Source organism: Misgurnus anguillicaudatus, chromosome 5 (genome assembly GCF_027580225.2).
Source record: "Misgurnus anguillicaudatus chromosome 5, ASM2758022v2, whole genome shotgun sequence".
NCBI classification, from domain to species: Eukaryota; Metazoa; Chordata; class Actinopteri; order Cypriniformes; family Cobitidae; genus Misgurnus; species Misgurnus anguillicaudatus.
The window spans coordinates 25,938,208-25,956,801 of NC_073341.2; the positions used below are offsets into that span (position 1 = coordinate 25,938,208).

General features: G+C 37.1%; 1 protein-coding gene across 1 annotated transcript; it reads left to right on the plus strand.

Annotated features, from left to right (window-relative positions):
- Positions 1-1,385: 1,385 nt before the first annotated feature.
- On the plus strand, positions 1,386-18,162 carry stk38a (serine/threonine kinase 38a). The gene is made up of 14 exons (XM_055168251.2): positions 1,386-1,494; positions 2,720-2,856; positions 3,513-3,564; positions 3,767-3,889; positions 7,692-7,775; positions 7,855-7,978; positions 8,279-8,433; positions 8,675-8,777; positions 9,206-9,267; positions 11,988-12,105; positions 12,190-12,313; positions 12,481-12,576; positions 15,270-15,364; positions 15,454-18,162. The coding sequence occupies exons 2-14, from the start codon at positions 2,726-2,728 to the stop codon at positions 15,588-15,590; spliced, it is 1,404 nt and encodes a 467-aa protein (XP_055024226.2). The 5' UTR covers positions 1,386-1,494; positions 2,720-2,725; the 3' UTR covers positions 15,591-18,162.
- The last annotated feature ends 432 nt before the right edge of the window (positions 18,163-18,594 follow it).

The following is an 18,594-nucleotide window of genomic DNA, read 5'->3' on the forward strand; positions in this document are numbered from 1 at the left end:
TAAATCACTAAAATTTATTTTAGCTGGGTTTTCAAAGGCAGGGTCATAAACAAGTCAAAGAAAAGATGGCTTACGTCTCACGTGTCTTCAGATAGACATCTGGCCCCAGCAAAGAACACTAAAATGGGGACTTTCGGGTAGCCTAATTCTAAAAAAAGTTAAAGGTTAGGGTTTTTACATGAGGGCTGTAGCCCTCTAGTGGCGCATGCACGTACTACAGGAAGGCAGTCAATTTGTTTTCTACAATAAAACTAAAATATAATGAAATATTAACTTTATATATTAATTAGTCATAGCTACTATGCTTATTTTCCGACTTAGATTTTCATGTTATATTAATTTGAAAACTATATTAAGTTAATTCATTTAAATACTAATAACTGTAGCCCTCTAATGGTGCGTGCACTTGCTACAGGAAAGGCAGTCAATTTGTTTTCTACAATAAAAACTAAAATAAGCTAAAAATTGCAACTTTATATATGAATTAGCCATAGCCAGTATGCTTATTGTCCGACTTAGATTTTCATGTTATATTAATTTGAAAACAATATCAAGTTAATTAATTTAAATGCTAATAACATGAGGGCTGAAGCCCTCTAGTAGCGCGTGCACGTACTACAGGAAGGCAGTCAATTTGTTTTCTACAATAAAACGAAAATATGGTGAAATATTAACTTTATATATTAATTAGCCATAGCTACTATGTTTATTTTCCGACTTAGATTTTCATTTTATATTAATTTGAAAACTAGATTAAGTTAATTCATTTAATTACTAATAACATAAGGGCTGTAGCCCTCTAGTGGTGCCTGCACATGCTACAGGAAGACAGTCCATTTTTTTCTACTATAAAAAATTAATATATGGTGAAATATTACTTTAAAAATTAATTAGCCATAGCTATTATGCTTATTTTCCGACTTTGATTTTCATATTATATTAATTTGAAAACTATATATTAATTTAAATACTAGTATGCTGTAGTATTTATAACTACAGAAAATAAATTCCTAGATATTAGTGTTTTCAAATAACCTTTTATTGTAAATATAAAAGTTTTTTTACAAAGTTATTTACGACAGTTGATTAATTCCCTATACTAAAAAACTAATGTTACATATCTATTTTTTACTGTAATTTACTACAGTTTACTGTACATTATTTTTATTTTTTCAAGATTGCTTGCGTTAATATCAAGCTATTGACTTTTTACTACAGATACTTTTACTTTAGTAGTAAGTACTACATTATTTTTATATGGAATGCTATGCATTGTATGTAAGTATATACATGTTTATGCAGCTTTAAACTGTTTAACGGTTTAATAATTGTCAATTTGTGATTAAGCAGATACTGTAATTGACGATAAAATTGTTATGTTTAGTCATAAAGGGACTTTTGTTTTGTACGTTTACCCCTAAGCACAAACCCGGAAGAAGGAAATAATGCTCGTCGTCCACCACTAGCTCAAGTCAGTTTGAGGTCGAGTGGAAGGTAAGCAAATAAGTATTATTATCCATTAACACTTTGGTTATACCTTACTCATAGTATGCTTTCAGTTGTTATTTATTGTTTGTTAAAGTCACATAGGATTTGGTCAAAACTTTAGCCGTATGTGTGCGGTTTCACACTTTTCCATTACAGTAGATGTGAGTTAACAGACGTTTAGCTGTTGCAGCTAGCAGTCTGTCAGTCTTACAACAACATCCCGTCTTAGCTTATCATGTTTTTTTCTTTTGGCGGGTCAAGACAATTTTTATTGCCTGTTATTACTTCGAGTTTATGATCCTTGTGTTTGTTTTTCAAACTGCATGCATGCAAAGGGATTGTCACGCGTTGTGGCGCTGTGTTTACAGAAGTGACAGAAACGTGTGTTTACAGTATTAGTCTGTCTGTTTGCTTTTCAGCTGTTTATCAGGTTACTTCTGTGACTTATTGTTTCCTTCTTCCTGTCTGTCTGTCTATCTATCTGTTTGACTGTATTAAAAGTAACTTTAGATAGTTGGGAATGCATTTTTGATTATTCAAAAACCTAGTTTTGCATTATGTTTTTATATTGATGACGGGCTGTGTGTATGTGGTTCTGCTATGTGCCACTTCAGATAAATTTGCTTTTAAGTAGTATAAGCTGTTGTTTATCAGTCAATTTCAGTTTCTTATTAATTTTGTGAGGGTGTTTTGTTTCATTATATTAGTCACTACATTTTTACAGGGTGAAATTTCCCTTGCTCTCTGTGTGAACACACTTCTCCAGACATGACTCTCTTGTGACATCAGCTGAGGATGTTTAATCAGAGGATAAATATGGCATATGTTTAAATTTCCCTGGTTTAAGCCGAGCCTTGTTTGGCATATAAAGTAAAAAAGGTCCAGTCAGAGTTTTCCGACGTGGGGTTTCTGGGTAGTGTTGAAGGACTGTGGGCGTCTGTGTAAATGAACTACTAAGTAGTTGATGTTAAATGCTTCCTTTTAGTAAGCCAGTAATGGAAAGAAATGTCAATTGTGACGTGAACCAGCTCCAAGGTTTCTTTGACCACGTCATAAAGAAAACATTGTGTCCTGATCGAAGCTCTGATTTCATAAGTGATTTTACATTAATTTATGGCGTGATACATCATAAATAAACTGCTGTTAATGGTTTGTACTTGGCTTTGTACCTTGCTTGTAGCTATGATTCAGATTCTGGCCTTTCTAATAAAATGCTTGTCTTGTTCACTAGTTAACCATGGCGATGACAAGTCAGACGACCTGTTCCTCCATGAGTAACCACACTAAAGAAAGGGTCACCATGGCCAAAGTGACCTTAGAGAATTTCTACAGCAACCTGATATCACAGCATGAGGAAAGAGAAATGAGGTAAGAGTCACTTACTAAATTTCTTCAAGCAATTTTTTAGATTGTGTCTAAAGATCAGGCTCTCAATGTTTGTGGATAATTTTTTGTGGGGTGTTTGTCGGGTTTAACATGTTCACTTTCTTTTGTATAATTGCCACTGGATGTATCTTAGCCTCTGACAAAGTTTTGCGTCAGTCGCAGGGTGTGACTCTGACAGTAAAAGCTGCTTCAAACTGTAAAACTTTCAACCCCATGTCTTAGGAATTCGTTTGTATTTTACGAGATGGCTAATTCATACTTTTTGTATAATTCACTTTGTACAAATTCAAACTAATTAGCCTCCTCGTAAAATACTTACAAATTCCTGTGAGATCAGGTTGAACATTTTTGCTACCAGACAAGCTTGACGGGTGTAAATAGTAGAGTAAGCATTTAGACTGATGTAATTCCTTGCATGCTTTATGTTTGGTTGAGTACGGACCACTATCTGTCAGTTGTCTTTAAGAACCTCCTACATTCCAGTGGCCCTTTTATACAAAGCTGTCGTGTTAAAATCGCATCAAACTATGTGACCACACCTTTCGTTGAACTGATGAAGCAACTTCTATGAACCTCTTAACAAACACTGGTGCTAGTGTTTCAGAACATGAGTAAAAGTTCCTCTGTGTCCGTTACAGGCAGCAGAGGTTGGAGAAGGTCATGGATCAAGAGGGACTTGCTGATGAAGAGGTGACCTTCTGAGACACAAATGTTCTTAATGTCTTTATATTGATGATAATGCTTTTAATGCATAGAAGTTTGTATTGCATTTTTGCTATTACAGTTTGCATTTTTAAATTAAAAATTATAATTTTTACATCTCCCAATCTTTTATTTTATATGGTCATGGTTAAAGCACTCACAACCTGTGATCGGTTGATGTTTTCCACAGAAGCGTATGCGGCGGTCTGAGCATGCTAGGAAAGAGACTGAGTTTCTCCGTCTCAAACGAACACGGCTTGGATTAGAGGACTTTGAGTCGCTCAAAGTGATTGGTCGTGGAGCTTTTGGAGAGGTATGAGATCCTTACTATGAAATTTAAGTTTTTAGTTAATGTCTGTTAGCTTTAAAGCAGGGGTCTCAAACTCAAACTTGCTTGGGCCATTTCTGACATGGACATGTTGTTGGAGGGTCGTAGAGCTATTTTAAAATATACAAACATATAGATTTTTATCTACTACATTTAAATTATTTTATTAAACATATAATAATATAAAAAAAAATAAACAGTACTTTTAATTAGGGATGCTCCGATCGATGCTCCGATCGATAACGTCATTAAATGACTCGATCGGTCCTCGCTAAATTTGCCGATCTCCTAAACCGATCTTTCTGTTTACTTTTGTCAACATAGGGCTCCTGAATGCGGCTGCAGTTAGGGACCATTTTTACGCAATGCAAGCATTTTAATAACCCATCGCTGATGTGCAACATGCACATTTGGATTTCTTTCTTTGCCTTTGCAGAGATAAGTGTATTTTCTATGAGCACACGATCTGATCAACAGCGCGACGCGTCTTCACATCCCCATCAAACAGCGTATACAACACACATCTATCGCGGATAATTGCATCCTCATGCCAAAAGTTTATTATTTGCATAAGTTTTGAGTGTTTAAATTTTCATTTTCCTCACAGCTGCTCTCGTCCGCGTACATCCGGCGCGCGCACACACAGAAGCCTCAGTCGTCAGTGCACGTGAACAGAGTGATCTCTCCCACGTCTTAAAGCTACAGTAACCTAATTCATCTCTCAATAAAATAACTTTCTGCTCTTCACTAAAGAACTGTTACGAATGCGTGTATGTGTAATTCATACAGTTTGGACTGTGAAGTGTTTTATTTTCATCACTTTTAACAGACATAAGACTTTTTAAAGGCATATTAAATTTCTCTTTGCAGAAGAAATATTTGTTATGCTAATTTATTTGATTCTCTATTAAAACAATATATACCTAGTTACTGCAAGTAATATAACAAAGGCAACATCTGTGTTATTACTATAATCTAGAAAAAATGTTAACAGTTACAGTCATCAAAGAGCTTGCATATCAGCTTGAAAAATCGGTATCGGCCGATCACGAAGACAACAAATCGGCGTTCGGTATCGGCCTGCAAAAATCCTGATCGGAGCATCCCTACTTTTAATCTACTTTTAAGTAAATCTTTTCTTAACCGATAACTTTTTATTTTAAAACCTTGCACTAAACTATCAAATTAAATTCCTGAATTCGTTTAACTATTATAGCCTACATTTTTGCCACCAAAAATGTTTATTTTTTATTTTTTTTGGACTTAGTTAGCAAAATTATATTTTAGATAACCTAACAAACCCCGCCGCAGCTCTTCTCTGGACGAACATTCCAAAGTTGAAAACCGAATAAGTGATCGCATGGTGACAAACTGACAATAATATGATTGATTGACGTGCAGATAATAAAAAAGTTTTTTTTTCTCTGGACTGGATTATGTTATCTTTTTGACAGCAGACGCAGAGAGGGGGAGGGACGAAGGGTCGCAAATGGCCCGCGGGCCGGGAGTTTGAGACCACTGCTTTAAAGGATTACTCCACTTTCATAAAAAATTCTGATAATTTACTCACCCCCATGTAGGGCTGCACGATAATGAGAAAATATGCGATATGCGATAGTTCTGTTGGTGGGTGCGATGGCGATATGTCTTGCGATATGTCTTACTTAGAGAGATTATATTTTTATTTGCTTTTATTTTAGCATTTAGATATGTAATGAAAGAAAGAGGTAATGCATATTCTAAAGATGTAATTAAACTATGCTATACATGTGACAAAAAACTAGTAATGTATGACCATAACGCAGTACTTATTTGTTGAATATTTATATTAATTTCATAAATCCAACCACTCCAAACTCACTTTCCTTTCTCTTTGACATGAACAAAGCTGAATGAACTTGTGAATATGACCCCCTTTAAAGGGATTTATTAACATTGTGAGAGGTGTAGAAAGACTAATTTTATACAATAAAATGTATAGTATATTAATGATAGACAATGCAGGTCTATGGATTGTAAATAGGTCTAAAGATTATAAAGTTGATAGGTTTGTGTAGAAGCAGTAAAATTGCCTCTCTTTCTATTTCTCTGTTGCAGATTAAAAGAGCTTAATCCGTCATTATTTTAGATTCAAAAGTATACTCTATATAAAGAATGTAGATTCAGCTTACATAATGATTGTTTGACAGTTTGAGCTGCTCGTTCAGTACAATGGGCTTGGCATTAACATTGGTTATTTGCTACCATCTTTGTAGCAAACGTTTTAGATATAAAAAGACGGTTCATTGATAACAATACTGTAAACATGGGAGAAAGAAACTGCAGCGCGGGCGAGTTTTCATCACCATAGAAACCGGAGGTACGCTTGACACTGCACATGCGCTATAGTGCGTTAGCGCTGACTGACTCTTCACAGCCGTCTCTGATCGACTTGGGTTTAAACAGACCCGGTACCTGAAGTAATTAAAATGGGACCGCCTCGGACCCGACGGACCTTTCAAAATATAGACTCGTGTCCTTCCGTGAAGACCTCTAATGGATACAACTATGATCAAGTTCAGGAACATGGAAGGATACAATGTGACACTGAGCTTTGCGTCACACCCAATTCATCAAGAAACAGAAAGCACGCGAACGCACAGCGAACTCATCAGAAAAGACACGACATGCTCGCACACATAATGCCATTATCAAGGACAGAAAAAGACAAAATTTGATGTTAAATATACGTGGGCAGTTGTTAATATACTTGAGAGATCCGCCCAAGTAAAGTAAGTGTGTGGGAACCACCTTCTGATCGGTGTAATTTGGACGATCTAAGCATGCAACACACAAATGATAGACACGTAAAATAAATGCAAGTTATCGCAGCTCCCTGCGATATGCATATCGCATACACAGTTATCGCGATGGCGATACATTTTCGATATATCGTGCAGCCCTACCCCCATGTCATCCAAAATGTCTTTCTTTCTTCAGTCGAGAATAAATATTTTTTTAGGAAAACATCCCAGGATTTTTCTCCATATAAGTGGACTTTGGTGGACCTCAACAGTTTACAGTTTCAGTGCAGTTTCAGTGCAGTTTCAAGGGGCTCTAAATTATCCCAACCCGAGGCATAAGGGTCTTATCTAGTGAAACGATCGGCATTTTCAGAAAAAAAAGGACTTTTAAACCACAACTTCTCATCTTGCACTAGCCATGTGACGCGCCAGCGTGACCTTATCTATTACATAATCACATCAAAAGATCACAGGTCACATATGTGAAACGCACCCTTGCAGACCATTTGAAACAATAAATTGACACAAAGACATTAATTAGTGTCATTCCACATACAACAACGTCGGAACGGTTCTCTTTTTCCACACTTGTAAACACTGGAGCGGTAGTTTCGCATACGTCATCCATGACCTTTCTACATTATTAAGTAAGGTCATGCTGGAATCGTTTAGAGCCATTTGAAGCTGCACTGAAACTGCAATTTTAAACTGCATTGAAACTGTAAACTATTGAGGTCCAATAAAATGCACTATATGGAGAAAAACCCTGTAATGTCTTCCTCAAAAAACCTAATTTCTTCTCGAATGAACAAAGAAAGACCTAAACATCGTGGATGACATGGGGATAAGTAAATAATTTTTTTTATAAAAGTGGATTATTCCTTTAAGGCCATCTTTACAACTTTTAACAGATCTTTGCATTTACAACAAGCAGTTTTTATGGAATGAGAAATGGATGACTGATCTTCTCGTGAAGATATGTAAAAGTATGTCTTCTCGTGTAGGTGCGACTAGTCCAGAAGAAGGACACAGGCCACGTTTATGCCATGAAGATTTTGCGTAAGGCTGACATGCTTGAGAAAGAACAAGTGAGTCTTTACGAATATAACCATAAAAGATTTTGTGTTCTTCATCATGTGCAATAATATAAGTGTACTTATGTTTTAGGTTGGTCATATTCGAGCAGAAAGGGACATTCTTGTGGAGGCAGATAGTCTTTGGGTGGTGAAGATGTTCTACAGCTTTCAGGATAAATTGAACCTCTACCTCATCATGGAGTTTCTGCCTGGAGGTGAGTACTAGTTTGAGTCTAATGAAAACATTAACCATCAAAATGCAATGTTTGAAGTTGGATATTTTGCAAGAGTGAATATTATTAATAAATGTCTTGTGCAAGATATGTGTTGTAATCTATATTCATGCATATTCAGATGATTTAATTCAAAGTGATTTACAGTGGGTTCAGGCTGTAGAGGCTGTAGAAATGGAAATTATTACATTATTTTTGCTAGGGAAAATCCCTACCAGATAAACTGCAGGAAAGCTGAGCTCTAGAGCCTCATCAAGCTATGCTTTATGTGTGTTTCGCTAGGTGATATGATGACTTTGTTGATGAAGAAAGACACTTTAACAGAGGAGGCAACACAGTTCTATATTGCTGAGACTGTGTTGGCTATTGACTCCATTCACCAGCTGGGCTTCATCCATAGAGATATAAAACCAGACAACCTCCTGCTGGATTCAAGGGTAAGATCATGAGCCATATGTTGTTGCTTGTATCTGTAAATACTTTTGCAATGGTTTTACACCTAAAAACAAGAGTTTAGACATTATTCATTAAACTGTAGACAACACTATACTGTTTATTGTTTGCACTAGAAGGATAAAGGAACAATGCGAGAAAGAGATCTGAAAGAGCAGAATGGTTAAACGAGCAACTCTTGTCTAAAGAGCGATTGTATTGAAAATGTCTGTTTGCTTTTTCCAGGGCCATGTGAAGTTGTCTGATTTTGGCTTATGCACTGGTTTGAAAAAAGCTCACCGCACCGAGTTTTACAGAAACCTCAATCACAGCCTTCCCAGCGACTTCAGTAAGCAAAGATAAACTAGAACATTATCTCTAAAATATAACACACATTTATTGAATGTTTGAATACACACACATTTTTTTTTATTTATTATTAATTTTTTTTTACTTTTCTTTATTTTTATTTTCTTTATTTTATTATTTTTTATATTTATTTTCATTTTTTTATTTTTTTATTGATATTATTTATTTATTTTTATTTACTTTTCTTTATTTTTAATTTTTTTATTTTTTTATATATATTTATTATTTATTTATTTTTCATTTATTTTTATCCATTTCATTTATTTATTTTTATTTTTTATTTTTTTTTATTTATTTGGCTTATATCTTTGAGAGTGTTATGATTTGTGACGTTTTGCATGTATGTGATTATGAAGCAATGCAGAGACTGGATGGCTGTGGATTAAATGCATTTTTGTTTTTCTACAGCTTTCCAAAATATGAATTCAAAGAGGAAAGCAGAGACATGGAAGAGAAACAGGAGACAGTTGGTAAGGGTTTCCTCTTAACCCAATACTATCCCTAATGTAGACGATGAGTGTTTAAACAAACTAGTAAACCAGGCACTACTGTTCAAATGGTATATTGGAAAAGCATTTACTAGAGATATAAAAAGCCGTATTTTGACTTCCAAATTCATACAAATTGTGTTCGTCTGTGAAGACTAACTTGTTGGACAAAATGTGGAAGTATCATAAACTTTTGATATTTTTTTGCAATAATCCAAATGTCTATGAAAAATATATCATCCCTGTGGCACTCTATGGGGTTAATTCCCAGACAGGGATTAGCTTAAGACAGGACTAGACCTTAGTTTAATCAGGAAATATAACTAGTTTTAACAAACATGCCTTACTAAAAACAGGGTTCCCACAGGGTCTTTGAAATCCTTAAAGTTTGTGAATCTGGGAAGTTTTTGAAAATATACATACATAGATACAGGTCATTGAAAGTGCTTTATTTTAAGAAGTTTTCTGGAAAACAATCCATATTATTCCCTGTGTAGTGTAGGATAATATCATATTACTAGCCTTTTAAGCACATGTGCTAAACTGTTCACTTTAAATGCTTATATCTTCTGTATGCGAATATTGATTCCTACCAAAATGCTTTTTTGCATAGTTGTGTTTGGCACATATAAACATCTCTGGTTACGTATGTAACTGTTGTTCCCTGAGAAGGGAATGAGGCACTGCAGGGAACTACACTAACCTTTTCCACTGGTGGCACTTGCGCTACCAACTTTTTCAGTTACTGGCGCAAAATATGATTTGGTCGCACATATTTTTTTCAAGTTATATTAAGGCGCTCTGGTTAATAATGAACAATAATGAAACTGTATTGCATACAGATATGCTTTTTATTTTACTTGCCATCTTTTAAACCACATGCCGCCTTGTTTTCTTAAACGTTGCAGTCAGTGTTTCCCACAGATCTGAAATTTACTTGGTGGTGGTAACCGGTAAAAAGGGCAATCATTACCCACTGACAAATAATGGTCTACTATACATATGACGAAGAACTAATAATGTGTGACACAACACAATACTTTGATTTATTGAAAATTAATATTAATTTCACATTATATTTCATTAATCTAAACACTCCAAACTTTCTTTGCCATTAACAAAGCTGACACTGTTTGTCAAAGCACCACGAAAACACTTACTGTTTTTGCACTGATATATGAAGCAATTAGACCCCTTTTATCAAACTCAATATAATACAATACTATGTATAGTATATTAATAGACAGTGCAGGTCTATAGATTATAAATGTGACTGATGTTATGACTGATGTTATAATGGTAATAATTTCTATTAAATAGACACTTTTACTGCTTCTGCTCTGTCTTTCTATTTCTCTCTTGCCGATTTAAAAAGCTTAATCCACTTATTATTTCAATGATATTATTGCACTTATTTTATTTTCAAATCTACTTGCTGTCCCGGTGACAAACTTTACATTGCTTTGCTCGTTTAGTGCAATGGGCTTGACATTAGCACAGCTTTTTTGCTACAATCTGTGCAAACTTAATATGGATATGGTTTTAGAAAATATATGGTTTATTAATAATAAGATTATTAAAAACATGTGAGAAAGAAAACGCAGCGCGTGGTCGTAACAAGAACCATCGCCATAGAAACCGAAGGCACGCTAAACTGCACTCGAGCTTTAGTGCGGTAGCGCTCATGGCCGTTTTCCGATCGACTCGGGTTATAAACTCAATATTAATCAGACTTGGGACCCAAAGTAATTAAACTAGGACCTAAGCGGACCCGACAGACCATTTAAAATATAAACCCGGAACCATACGGGTCCCGCGTCCTCAGTGAAGAAAGACCTCTGCTCAAGTTCAGAAACTTGGAAGACACTGCGCTTGCGTCGCGTCGCACCCAATTCATTGAGAAACAGCTGAGCACGCAAACGCACACTGATGGGGAGAGACACGACGTGCTTTCACGCAAAATGAAGCCAACGTGTTGATGGCTCAGAGCACGTTATAAAACGTATTCTTAAAATCCACATTTCTGTTTTAATAAATGCTTATAGTAAATCATAGCATATTGTCTAAAACATTAGGTAGCACATTTGCGACCCATTAAAAATTAGGGTCGCAACGGCAGTTCAAAAGGTCGCATATGCGACCATTTTGGTCGCAGTGTAGCTCCCTGCACTGCGTCTCCCTTGCCATACTTCCTGCGTCCCTGTAACGAATTTGATGTACACATTCAGACGCACTTACCCCTGGAGGTGTCCCCAAAGTGTCACCGCAGTGACGCAGCGCGTGTTCCCTCAAAAGGGAACTGTAACAATGTATCTTAAAAGGTAACACGATGTAACCTTGCTTTTACTTAAAATGTGTCCCCACATTTAGTCCTTGAATTTGAGGGTATTGGACCTGGAAAGTCCTTGAAAGGTCTTTGAATTTAAAGTTAACTAAGGTGTGGAAACCCTGAAAACATTACTGGTGTGCATTTTGAGGCAAAACAAAGGTCACTGATGTATTTTAAGATATGTCAGTGCAAGTTGTTTTCAGTTTGGACAGCTCTTTTATTCATTTTAGCCTTGGAGTAGTCTAATCCCTGTCCGGAAAACTGCCCATATATGTTATAAGGTTAAGCTAATCCTGTTTTTGCCTTTGTGCTTGTGTCTATTGTTACAAAAATCTTTCTGAATTCTGAAAATAAATATGCTTTTTATTTTCAGGCCTTCTCCACTGTTGGAACCCCTGACTATATCGCTCCAGAGGTGTTTATGCAAAATGGGTATAACAAGCTTTGTGATTGGTGGAGTCTGGGGGTCATTATGTACGAGATGCTAATAGGTGAGAATTTTGGTAGACTTTGTTTTGAAAAGTCAATGCTTTGAAATATACCTAAGTTGTATGCCTTCGTATGTCTGTTTTCAGGTTACCCTCCATTTTGCTCAGAGACACCTCAGGAAACTTACAGGAAGGTGATGAATTGGCGGGAGACTCTGACCTTTCCACCCGAGGTCCCCATTTCAGAGAAGGCCAAAGATCTCATTCTCAGGTTCATCTCTTACTTTTTCACATTCTCACTTCAGCACTGGGATATAAAGGGGCCCTGTGTACAGTATATATCTTACACTGTACTGTTATACGAGTTCCTTGACTATTTTGTACTGTGTGTCATAGCTAATCTTGAACGTTTGTTTTTCTCATGCTGGTTTTCTCCAGGTTCTGTTGTGAGAGTGAGCACAGAATTGGAGCCACTGGAGTGGAAGAGATCAAGACTAACGCTTTCTTTGAGGGGGTGGATTATGACCATATAAGGTATAACATTCACCTCATGTAGACTACTGTACACAGTAAAATTGGAGAAAAGGACATGTATATACAAATTAGTTGTAAAATCAGTATGATTTTTTAAACAACAATGAAACGATGACATTATTGTTTTAGTGGTCCAGTGTGGGTTTTTAGTGGCATCTAGTGGTGAGATTGCGAATTGCAACAAACCTCAATTTCGAAACACAGAGACGCTACGGTTGCTACCACAGGACAAACATGACATCATCTGAGACAACATAGAGACGAAATGTTCTCTATAGAAGTTTATTCGTTTAGGGCCGGGGTGCCCAATTCTGCTCCTGAAGGGCTGGTGTCTCTGTAGAGTTTTGCTCCAACCCTAATTGAACATACCTGATCCAGCTAATCAAGGGTTGTTTCTCAATATGCCCTCTTCAGCGATCTTGCGTCCTTGTGAAACAACATCATCATTAACAGTCAAAGTTCAATTCCAATTCTCAAGAACACAAGTACAAAGACGCATGAAAATACCCGGATGTGTTCTTGATATCGAGGATGCATCGAGTGCAGACTTGCGCGCTGAAATCTGGGGAGGTCAGGTGACAGCAGGAAGATCGCACACATCTCAATTCTCACAAGTGCGTTCTGTGTTCTGGCGACCTTCTGAGTTCGTTCTTCCAAGGTCGTCTGACAAGATCGATCTCCACGAGAACGCAAGTCCGTTCATTGCACTTTTAAAAAAACTAGTGATCTCATACTAAATATATCTCATACTATATGCACTTAGAGCTTTTATTTAGCATTTTTAATCAAATTTTTTATTCACTTTTTAGCAGTGTGTTAACAGTGTGACTGTAGAAAGAGATTTTCAAACTATGTTGATCTTATTTTTGGTTAATTATTTTACACAGTAACTAATGGCGCTTTTCCATTGCATAGTACCCCACGGTTGGTTTGGGTCGGGTTAGTCTCAGCCTCAGACTTCACGCCCACCGACTGTTGGCTAAACGTATGGTGTTTTTCATACACTTTTCTGGAAACCCTGTGAGAATGTCGAAGTCGTTTTGATTGAAATAAACCGGATTTCCAGGAGACGCGAGTGTCACGATTAGTTTCGGTCCCTGGAAAACAAAGCTCTGACGTTCCATTGAGGAAGAGAATCAGTCGTGTACACGTGGATAATAATGACCAGTTACTAGGGTCGGGTCAGCTCGCCTTGCTTTGGCTTGGTAAGCTTTTCCATGGAGTTTAGTAACAGTTCAAAGTGGGAGGGGTGTCGTTATATTTGCGCTGCCTACTGCTGTTACATCATGTGAGAGTGTCGTTATACATTTCTAACATTCATTTATTTCTTAGTCTGCCACAAAATTAAAATTGACCACCACAAATAGATGTTTGGACATCGCGTTCATCACTCTGTCTCACAAAACAGTTTCTGTGCAAACACCTGTGCCGTCGGTCGACGTGCTCTGGTGAGATTATTTAAATGTATAGTGGAAGATTTTCCCGAATTATTTAAAAGAACCGCCCCTCCAAAAAAAATGCACACGCGCAACACTCTACCTCCTCCCGAGAGGGAACGCCTGTTAAACGCGTGCACGAGACAGAGAGAGAGCATGCATGTTTACCGTGTCTGTGCGGTTCGTGACTTGTGCCAGGGCTAGCATCGCTAATCATAGCTTACATCAACTTTTACTAGCGGTGATTTTAAATGGATTTCTCCAAATAGCATGACAAAATTTACCTTTCCAGTAGAAACTTTGCGTGGAAAGCCCAACCTGTCCTATTAGCTCACGCCAGCAGCCAGTGTGTCTCCAATAAACACTCTGGTCTTGTTTCTTTCTTCATAGTCTCTTCTCTTCTTGTCATACAATTCGTAGACACTTTTTCTCTTGCGGCCCTCAGACATTTTGAAAAAAACACAGTAAGAACGCGAGCTTCAATGAATGGTTGAAACCGTAGCACAACACACATATACACGTGAAAGTGCGCATGTGCAGAAAGCGAACCTAGGGATGAGCACGTGCGACGGTTATACGTCAACATATCATCAGAATGATTGACATCTGGGATGACCAATAATATAGATGATCCACCCGGAAAACGAAAATGACCAATGAGATATGCAGACGTGCGCGTCGCGAATGTGCCGCCACAAACGGCAAGTCTGGAAAAACCGTTATGATGTTCCTGATTCATAACCTGTGGATGTTTTTCATCGCCAAAAGGGAGTTTGGGAACTTACAGCAATGCACGGATGACAACAGGTTTACTTGAGACACCGCAAGCTAGCATGAGGGTAAAGCTAATCTTTTGCATTATAGCGATGATGCTGGTAGTGATGCTTCTCTTAGACCAATCAGTGATCTACAGTGTTTTCGCTTCACGTTTTGGTATCAGCTGGAGTCGCTTGGAACCCCGACCGAGGTGGTACTAAAAAAAGTATTGGGTACTGCACCCAGTGGAAAAGCTCCCAAAAGTAAGCTGACCCAAACCTTGTGGTACTATGCAATGGAAAAGCGCCAATCTGGTGGTCAATCTGGACACGTTGTGGGATATAGTAAACCTTTGCAAACTGCTGATTTTGCCAAATGTCATTGGGTGTTTTATGCATACAGGAGATTTGCACACTGTTCACAGTGTACATACTTTGTAATGCAACAATAGTAATATTGTGGTATGGTATTTTGAACTTGGCTTATGTTTATATTTTTCAGGGAGAGGCCGGCGGCTATTCCAATTGAGATCAAAAGCATTGACGACACCTCCAACTTTGACGAGTTCCCCGATTCAGACATTCTTCAACCTTCAGGTACACTTTTAATCAGCAAATCCCAACTAAAATTCATTGACCATTATAATAGGTGGTTGTATTTAAAACTTTTTTTTTTCTCTCTTAAGCTACGGTCGTATCAAACCACACTGAGGCTGATCTGAAAAGTAAAGACTGGGTGTTCATCAATTACACCTACAAGCGCTTTGAGGGCCTGACCGCACGAGGAGGCATCCCATCATACATGAAAACTGGGAAGAGATAGACGCTAAGAAACTTGTTAACATCTGTCATAGAGAGACATTCTTCATCGCTTTTGGCATCTGAAGGATCCCACATCATTCTTTCCTGTTCTGATCTTGACTCACTTGTCGATGTGGACTCCAACCATCCTTAATTTTTAGAAGGATGAGTCTCACCTAAGGGCTTTTATCATCTAAAACCTGAATGTGACCACTTCTTCCCCTGGCTCTTCTTTTCCCCTACATAAGGAAAGATTTTGGCCAATCGTCCTTCAGGTTGCAAGGTTTTGTAAAGTTTCGAATGGCTGTGCACAAAGACTCATAAGGGCTCGAGTAGAAGCTGGTTAGATCTTTTTTTTTTTTTTAAATGGACTATTCCTCCCACAACAGAAATTGATTTAAATTGTATTAGTGATGGTGAATCATTGATTTACCATTTCAAAAGACTAGCGCTTGTGGAAGAATTGTCCCATCTCCGCTTACTTTCTTGTCCACATCTGCTGTATTAATTCTAGGATGAAGAGGATTGACTTTTGCTCAGGCGATGCTTTTTAGAGACATTCATCTTATTTTGTAGATATTCCTTTCTTTGTTACGCTCCTCTTCAAAAGTCCTAGTGACAGTGGCACGACGGGGTTCATAGTCACTAGCTGAATGTTTTTGTCATTTAAGAAATTTGGGATTTACCCCCATAGAGCTGCAGATGTTGCCTTACAGGATCATTCCTAGACCAACATTATGAATACAGTCACATTTGCCATTAAAACCCAATCTTCTTTTGCATACCAGGAAACTTCACCAGCCGACGTTTCAGACCAAGCAAACTCAACGGACCAGCATTTGTTTAATATACAGTGGGTAGTTACAGCCACTGGCAGCTGAATCGGTGATTCAGATGTTGCTAATGTTATTATTTTTATTAACAAAGGGGCTCATAGCTTCTATTTGGAGATCAAAGACACATCTATTTTTTTTGCATTGGATAACATCATGGTTCAGGGATTTGAATTAATTGAGGGTCTAAGTACAGCAGTCTTCCAATTAAATAGAGTGAAATGTTTAATGCAAAGTTTTACATTACCAAAGAGGCACTACTAGTCTTTCTTGCACATGTGCTAATCTTCCATGTTGTTTGATTATAGATGGGTTTACTTTTTAAACAGCATTAATTGGGTTACCATGTAGCAAACCTTAAAGCAACATTATTATTACAATCAATTAGTGCATTTGTGTTATCACAGTACACAACTCGGGTGCCTGCTGGTATTAGCATGTTGCTTTTAGTTTGGCTTTATGTAATTAAACAAGGGCACAAGAATGATTAAAACAGTGACTATTTCTATAGTGAGCAAAATCACACATCTTCCCTCTCTGACCAAATTGAATGTATCTTAAGAAAGACTTGCTTTTAATATTGCAAGTATGTTCAAATTCTATTCATTTATCATTGGCTGCCCAAAAATGCTAGAATGTTGTGGATTGACCCGAGTCTAGATTTGACTAAATGCTTGAGTGAATGATTTGGCACCTGCTTTTCTGTGTATTTATGCAACATAGCATGACAGTGACTTATGTGAGCTGAGTAGCCCTGCTGCCTTTAAACTACTACTAGATATTTAATAACATCTCGAGGCATAGATTACTGTATCGTATAGTAATATAAAATCATGTATGAATGGTGCATTAAGAGAAAGCAATATGTGATTATCTGATGTCTGGATATGTTTATTTTAATGTATTATAGTCATGGCTGGAGATGGCTGAGGGTTGAATTCTGTTGCATGCTTTTACAAGAGTGCTGATGAAGCCACAGAGCTATGAATGACTTTGTATTTTAATGAAATGTATTTTATTTTTGTGTTGCTTTTGTTTGTTCTCCAGATTCTAGCATCATTGAATTAAACAACGCGGAGGTGATTTTCATAGTTATCGCTTTTACTTCAGCCAGAAAGAGGCTTGATGGAAACCAACACTGTTTACAAGAAGCAGAAAGTAGGCTGATCTGCTTTGTATTTTTTGCTGTATCTTACGTGTTGAAAATGATCATGAAATTAGCATCGCATAGTTTGGTTTTGTAGGTTTCTCACTTGCATCCTTACAGGAATCTTTATTTTGTATGAGGAAAACTTTTTTTTTTTTTGAAGATTAACAATGCACCTTTTATTAGTCGTGATGTCATGTATATTTAAAGTACACAATGAATGACTGCTCTGTTCTCTGAGAATTTGTAATTCTTATCATCTAACCAAAAGTATACTAGTCTTAAAGTTTTAAAGGGGTCTCTTCTTTGCTTTGAGCTAAAGAAATGATTAGACCTGCGTGTTTGCTTTAAGGGAGTTTATTCACACTGGCGCTAATTTTCACAAAAAGTATTGAATGCAGCTCTAGATTTCACTGATGTCACATTCTGCTGTGAGAGGTGGAAGTTTTTCCCCTCTCTGCCTTAAGTTTGTTGAGAGTTGAGAGTGTGTTTGTGGATTTTTCCTGCATATATAGAGCACCTTTCACTGGTTTATTTGTCTGATAGAGTTTGTTTTTGAGGTGGAAACACACTTCGACCTGTAAAATGTCTGGAATAAAACAACAGTTCATTTACACGTGTGAGACTTTTCTGTGCCTACTTTTTTCCGCCTTATTAATGGTGTTTGCGTAAGCAAGCATCTCTGTTACTATTGCGCATATAGGGCTGGGGAGTGAAAGCCCCATTTTTCACCTACAAGAACTTTTTACCCTAACTGTAAGTATTAAAGGGACACTCCACTTTTTTTTGAAAATATGCTTATTTTCCTGCTCTTCTAGAGTTAAACATTTGATTTTTACCATTTTTGAATCCATTCAGCTGATCTCCGGGTCTGGTGCTACCTTTTTTACCATAGCTTAGCATAATCCATTGAATCTGATTAGACCATTAGCATCGCGCTAAAAATAACTAAAGAGTTTGGATATTTTTCCTATTTAAAACTTGACTCTTCTGTAGTTACATCGTGTACTAAGACCGACGGAAAATTAAAATTTGCGATTTTCTAG

What these genes read in the sequence shown, in the direction of transcription:
- stk38a (XM_055168251.2), top strand. Translation starts at nt 2,726, where the DNA reads ATGGCGATGACAAGTCAGACGACCTGTTCCTCCATGAGTAACCACACT. An exon ending in ACATGCTTGAGAAAGAACAA is followed by an intron (nt 7,776 to 7,854) that starts GTGAGTCTTTAC and finishes CTTATGTTTTAG; the next exon opens with GTTGGTCATATTCGAGCAGA. An exon ending in ACCTCCTGCTGGATTCAAGG is followed by an intron (nt 8,434 to 8,674) that starts GTAAGATCATGA and finishes TGCTTTTTCCAG; the next exon opens with GGCCATGTGAAGTTGTCTGA.